This window comes from Salvelinus fontinalis, chromosome 34 (genome assembly GCF_029448725.1).
Source record: "Salvelinus fontinalis isolate EN_2023a chromosome 34, ASM2944872v1, whole genome shotgun sequence".
NCBI lineage: Eukaryota > Metazoa > Chordata > Actinopteri > Salmoniformes > Salmonidae > Salvelinus > Salvelinus fontinalis.
Genome location: NC_074698.1, coordinates 22702547 through 22709625, shown reverse-complemented (window position 1 = coordinate 22709625; position 7079 = coordinate 22702547). Strand labels below are relative to the sequence as shown.

Genomic DNA, 7079 nt, shown 5'->3' with positions numbered 1-7079 from the left:
GTAGCTGCTGCTTTCTCAACAGCTAATGGGGATCCTAATAAAATATAAAAAATACCAAATACTGTGCTGATAGGCCCTAACTCCAGTACACACTGTGCTGATTGGCTCTAACTCCAGTACACTGTGCTGATTGGCTCTGACTCCAGTACACTGTGCTGATAGGGTCTAACTCCAATGTACTGTGCTGCTAGGCTCTAACTCCACTAGATGTTGGAACTTTGCTGCGGGGACTTGCTTCCATTCAGCCACAAGACCATTAGTGAGGTCGGGCACTGATGTTGGGCGATTAGGCCTGGCTCGCAGTCGGCGTTCCAATTCATCCCAAAGTTGTTCGATGGGGTTGAGGTCAGGGCTCTGCGCAGGCCAGTCAAGATTTTCCACACTGATCTCTTCAAGCCATTTCTGCACGGGGGCATTGTCAGGCTGAAACAGGATGGGGCCTTCCCCAAACTGTTGCCACAAAGTTGGAAGCACAGAATTGTCTAGAATGCCATTGTATTCTGTAGCATTAAGGTGCCTAGCCCGAACCATGATAAACAGCCCCAGACCATTATTCCTTCTCCACTGTATTTTACAGTTGGCACTATGCACTGGGGCAGGTAGCGTTCTCCTAGCATCCGCCAATGCCAGATTCGTCCGTCGGACTGCCAGATGTGAAGTGGGATTTATCACTCCACATAGGGCGTTCCCACGGCTCCAGAGTCCAATGGTCGGCAAGCTTTACACCACTCCAGCCAACGCTTGGCATAGCGCATGGTGATCTTAGGCTTGTGTGTGGCTGCTAGGAAATGGAAACTCACTTCATGAAGCTCCCGACGAACAGTTCTTGTGCTGATGTTGCTGCCAGTGGCAGTTTGGAAAGCAGTAGTGAGTGTTTCAACCGAGGACAGACGATTTTTAGGAGTTACGCGCTTCAGCATTCGGGGGTCCTGTTCTGTGAGCTTGTGTGGCCTATCACTTCACGGCTGAGCCATTGTTGCTCCTAGATGTTTCCACTTTACAATAACAGCACTTACAGTTGACTATGGCAGCTCTAGCAGGGCAGAAATTGGATAAATTGACTTGTTGGAAAGGTCCCATCCTATGACGGTGCCACGTTGAAAGTAACTGAGCTCTTCAGTACCGGCCATCCTAATGCCACTGTCTTTTTATGGAGATTGCATGGCTGTGTGCTCAATTTTATACATCTGTCAGCAACGGGTGTGGCTGAAATAGGTGAATCCACTAACTTGAAGGGGTGTCCACATACCATTGGCCCTCTAGTGTAGCTCTATATTATCGAAGGGAGTTCAAAGTTCTGACTGCTGCAGGAAAAACACTGTTTTTAAAACGTTCAGTTTTGGTGGTCAATGACCTGTAGCGTCTACCAGAGGGGAGGAGCTGAAAGAGGTAATTGGATGGATGGGAGGGGTCGTTGATGATTTTCTCTGCACATTTGGAGGTGCGCTTGGTGTACAGAAAGCTCACAGAGGGAAGTTCCCAGGACAACCAGTAATCTTTGAGGCTTTCAGCACAACCCTCTCTAGTTTCTTCTTAGTGAGACTGTCCATGTTACCATACCAAACTGTAACAGACTGTATGAGGCAAAGTCATACAGTAAGGTACTTTAAGAAACTTATCATGTTTCATTACTTAATCTAATGAATAGGCCATTCAGCTACTTACCAATTCAAATCTTTAAAACGTTCAGCCTCATCAAATCATTATCAAGAGTATATTTTATGAGTGACCTTGCCGAGTGGAATGACATTGGCTTACAGTATGCTGACTAATCATAAGGACAGGAACATGATATGTGGGGCGAGAATAATGTATGACTCATAGAAGGCCTTGTCAGCACACCAGCAGCATATACATAACACTAATTAAAGAGCCCTCATTCACTGACTATTTGCTATTTATGGCCAGTTGGATAGATACATTTCAGCAAGAAGTTCTATACACCTCCATAACCATGTAATCACCATCATATTCATCATCACCTCTTTCAATGGACTGTTTATCCATTAGCAAGTTGCCGTGACAATCATCTTAACAAACCAACCAAGTGTATGACAACAAACTATGGTAGGCCTACCACCTACCATCATGGATAATAATATAGTCTTAAGAGTCATATTGTGGCTACATGCATACAAACAAAAAACAACTTGAGTGACACCATCTGTAAAGGTCAGTGACACAGTAGAAGACTTTCTTACTTGTATATTTCCTATGCAATGTTTTAGATTAAATTGACTGGTTGGTCCGTGTCCTCTGGATGGGGGACGTGGGGGTGTGAGGAGTGGGGGCTGGTCTTCTGGGAGGATGGAGGATGTAGGATCATTGATGTGTCCAGAGATCAATAAAGGAGAGTATTCAGATCTCAACCGTGAAACCCAACCAGCCTGCCAATACAAGGGGGCCCATAGAGTAGCGCAGACCCCCTCAGCTGATAGGTACAGAAGGGGTGGAGCCAGACAGGGTCAGGGGGACAATAAGGTTGTAGTGGAGGTGGGACGTGACGGTAGCAGGTTCAGTGTGCTGCAACCTGATTGGTGGCTTCTGCCCTGCCAAATTGTCTGAGATCAATAGCCATCAACACTAGTTTGTCTTTAAGTGTAAATACCTCAATGAGCAGTAAACACAATTATAGAACTCAGATGTGTATTAGTGGTCTTTCAGTGGCCTTCCCAAATTTACTGTATCATCAAGGACTATGGAGCCTGTCCAAAAACTCCACATAATGGACCATGTGATCTGCTTTGATGGGCAGGTTCAATACAGAACATATCCCAGAGGTGTGTGTATGAGCATAATGGCTCAATTGAAAATTCACACTGTCTCTCACTCTATTCACTTACCATATGGCGTTGTGTCATGGTACGATAAGTACAAGTCGTAGGTCAACGGTTGTAAGCCTTGGTATGAAATTACATGACATGAAATGATGTTATAAAATGGATTGTAAAACATGAGTCAATATTAATTCAGTTGTTTCTTTCTTGAAAGTGCACATCCCTCATTGAACTGTCTTACCTTGATAGCCTGATCATTCACAGTGGCGTTACTTCAGGGATGACCAACTATGCAAGTGAAGCAGTCTCCCTCTTGTGGTGCATCCTTATATTGTGTAAGATACTGTGCTGTGGCTGGTAAAAAGCCTAGCTCTTTGAGCCATGTTACAATTCCCACCAAGTGGGTTAACCCTATTGTCGCGTTGCATAGGGTGTTTGCCTTTCACGCCTGAGACCAGGATTCGCTTGCCGCTCCCTCTGTTCGCTACGTTGGTGTCAATTCGGATGGCGGCCGTTGGGCCATCGAAAGGCAGAGATACTTGTGAAGGGGTTTGAAAGAAAGCCGACGTGCCTACCGGCTCGAAAGGGGAATATGGCGGTCCTCGATATATGAGCCACTTTACAATTCCCACCAAGTGGGTTAACCCTATTGTCGCGTTACGTAGGGTGTTTGCCCTTCACGCCTGGATTTGCTTCCCACTTCGTTTGTTCGCTACATATACTGTATATATATAATTTTTTGGGGTGCAGCTGGTAAATATTGTAGGCTATAGGCTACTATTACGTAAACATGTAAAAAGTGCAAGAATCAAGCTGTGCCTAGAATGATGATATGCTTGACACCAGACCCTGAAGAAGGCACAGTGATGACAAAACGTTGGTGGTTTACCCAATACATTACAGGGAGCTTGTATATAGAGTATGCAACGCTTTTTGTTGCTTAGTTTGCTCCCTGTTGGCCAGCACCTCTACCAACTTTTGGGGTGTGCACCAGCTCATTAAATTCATTCATTAATATACAGTTGACGCAATAATACAGACCACATAAATTAGAAATGATCAATAAAACTGCATGTGAAAAACGCATCTGCCCAGTAGATTTCAGGTAGATTTCCGGGGATGCTTTCTTTGGCAAACAACATGCAATGCAACGCTTTGGAGGGAAAGCTAGAGAGCGAGAGAGAGAAACACACAGAGAGAGAGAGAGAGAGAGAGATAGATGAAGTGTCAGAAAAGTGACTCTAGTTGATCCGATTCTATGTAGATCAGGGTCCCCCAACTGGCACCCGAGTGCCGAATTTGTACTGCAGGTGTTTTTTGTTGTTGCATTTTCATTGTTGGACATAAAACAATGTAAATCAGCTCCAAGTTATTTTAATTTGGAATATCTGTTTCCAAGTATTCCCATGCATGATATAGAGACACATTACCATATGCAAATACAAGCAAGGTTTGGAATTATTATGTTTTAGTCAAATATTATATCTGTTTGTTCTTATTAATGCGGTAAATCTGAAGTCTACAAATGATTTGTAATTTTGTTCTTGCCCCCAACCTTCCACTCAAGAAAAAGTTGACGCGCGTCTGAATCTATTTGATGATCCCAAGTGTAGATCGTGCAAGTCGTCTACTGCAGAAGTCACAGGGTAAATCGGGAAAGAGTGGACGTGCCTCTCTTCAGTTCGTGCACGACTCTTGCCTCCGCAGTGCACTGCTGGATAGCGCTCAGTACAGTCAGCCTGCGCCGGAACGCTGCACGCACGCACCAGTGGCCTGCCAATGCGACGCATCTCACTCTCAAAAGGTCTCGAACGCTACACGGTAGCGAAGAGCATGGGGAATTCACTGCGGACTCATTGATAAAGAATTGCCACTGGAATTAAAATGAACAATTCGTCCTGTATGTTCCTTGCAGTATCCATTTAGTATAGTCTATTTGTTTATGACACTGTAGGAAACCGAAGCATGGCGGGTACCTTATCATTGGTGATGTTGTTTGGAGTGGTGAGTAGTGGCATGATTTATAACTCTGATTTCATAAAGACATATTTCCTTTTGATTGAATAGGTAGCATGGGAGAAACGTGTTCATTGTTTGCATTTTATTACTTTGCGTTATAACACTGTAGTTGTAGTGGACTGGGGATCCCCGCACTGTCCCTCGTATTTCTCCATCTAATGCTGGCAAATTAGTCACGATACTAATCTGAGGAGAACTGCTGGAGGGAAGGTGCTTATCAGCCCCCCCCCCCCCCATCTCAGAACTGATCATAATAAACCCGAATGTGTGTTTTCTAATAACAGTTATAGTTCCCCATGCTCTTCATCTGAATCCTTTATAGAACAACCATCCTGGAAGCTTTTCATAGGCAGGTGCCGTAGCCCAAGGTTCCTTTTACAATGTAGGATTTCATAGCAGGTCCATCCATTCAAAAACTGTTCTCAAACTAGTTCTTAAAATACGTTCATATGTGCACCTGAAATGCCATAGATAAATTGCAATTGAGGTCATATGTTAACAGAATGTGTCATTTAGCATGAGAAACAAAAAAACTAACGTTTCAAGTGAGAATTAGGCAGGTCTAATGCTGAAAAAAAGAAAATGATTGCCTACTTCACCCATATACCCAGTTTAACTTCTTCCAGTGTGAAGTAATTGGTAGCTTGGTAAAATATATTTTCAGAGTAGCTTCCCCAACACTGAGTATGCATATATGAAACAGATCTGTGCCATTTACTGATGACTGATCAAACCCTTAACATTTCAGCCCGTATGTGATCTAATAACAGTTTTATGCATGAACCTGTTATGAAATCCTAAAAAAAACATAATTTCTCTTTTTTTTGGCAGTAGGCTTCTGTTGAAGTGGAGGTAGTGACTTATCTGAAGTTCAGAAAGTTTTGAGTAATTCATGACACGCATGTGAATTTTCGATAGTTGGGTGATGATAATGATAATGGGGATGATTACAAACTATTTGCTATTATTTGGTGAGTGGCTGTCATAGGCTAATCCTCCTGATATTTCAAGACCTGCTGGTCTAATAAGGCTTGTTCATTCACTCACCATGTGAACAGCCCTCTACATTACTCAGGAGCAGTCTGTTTTGACAGCTTCTTTATAACATTGTGGTAGTATAGAGCATGTTCGTAGAATTAGATTCAGAAATAGTCTTTAATTGACTATGAAATCAGGGAGAGTGCAAAGCAGGCATCTCAAGGCTGGGAATGTGACCTGGTGTGTGTATGTGTGTGTGTTTGCGTGTGTGTGTGTGTGTGTGTTTGCGTGTGTGTGTTTGCGCGTGTGTGTGTGGTGGGGGGGGGGGGCATTGCCTTATTCTACACGTTTGAGTTAAAGACTTAAAGCCAATTTATGCTTGATCCTAAAATGTGGTCGGAGGCTCCGTGTGGATGGTGTGATGCAATTGCGGAGTCTACGGAGGGGAGGCACGCAGACACAAAAATGAGCTCCGTACCGCGTCGCTGTGCGCGTCTCAAATTTTGTGACAATGCGGAGGGCTCCGTATAGCTCCTCATTGACATGATTGGTTGATGATAGGTACAGTTGATGTCGGAAGTTTACATACACCTTAGCCAAATACATTTAAACTCAGTGTTTTACAATTCCTGACATTTAATCCTAGTAAAGATTCCCTCTCTTAGGTCAGTTAGGATCACCACTTTATTTTAAGAATGTGAAATGTCAGAATAATAGTAGAGAGAGTGATTTATTTAAGCTTTTATTTCTTTCATCACATTCCCAGTGGTCAGAAGTTTACATACACTCAATTAGTATTTGGTAGCATTGCCTTTAAATTGTTTAACTTGGGTCAAACGTTTCAGATAGCCTTCCACAAGCTTCACACAATAAGTTGGGTGAATTTTGGCCCATTCCTCCTGACAGAGCTAGTGTAACTGAGTCAGGTTTGTAGGCCTCCTTGCTCACACACACTTTTTCAGTTCTGCCCACAAATGTTCTATAGGGTTGAGGTTAGGGCTTTATGATGGCCACTCCAATACCTTGATTGGGGTCATTGTCCATTTGGAAGACCCATTTGCGTCCAAGCTTTAACTTCCTGACTGATGTCTTGACATGTTGCTTCAATATATCCACACAATTTTCCTACCTCATGATGCCATCTATTTTGTGAAGTGCACCAGTCCCTCCTGCAGCAAAGCACCCCCACAACATGATGCTGCCACCCTCATGCTTCACGGTTGGGATGGTGTTCTCCGGCTTGCAAGCATTTCCCTTTTTCCTCCAAACATAACAATGGTTATTATGGCCAAACAGTTATAAAAA

At 43.5% G+C, this 7079-nt stretch overlaps 1 protein-coding gene across 1 annotated transcript in view; it reads left to right on the top strand.

Annotated features, from left to right (window-relative positions):
- The first annotated feature begins 4071 nt into the window (after positions 1-4071).
- Positions 4072-7079, top strand: part of LOC129833503 (tumor necrosis factor receptor superfamily member 16-like) — a 49269-nt gene continuing 46261 nt past the window's right edge. The window contains exon 1 of the mRNA XM_055898152.1: positions 4072-4781. Within this exon, the coding sequence (XP_055754127.1) occupies positions 4743-4781 (39 nt within the window). The 5' untranslated portion in view covers positions 4072-4742. The remainder of the gene's footprint in view (positions 4782-7079) is intronic.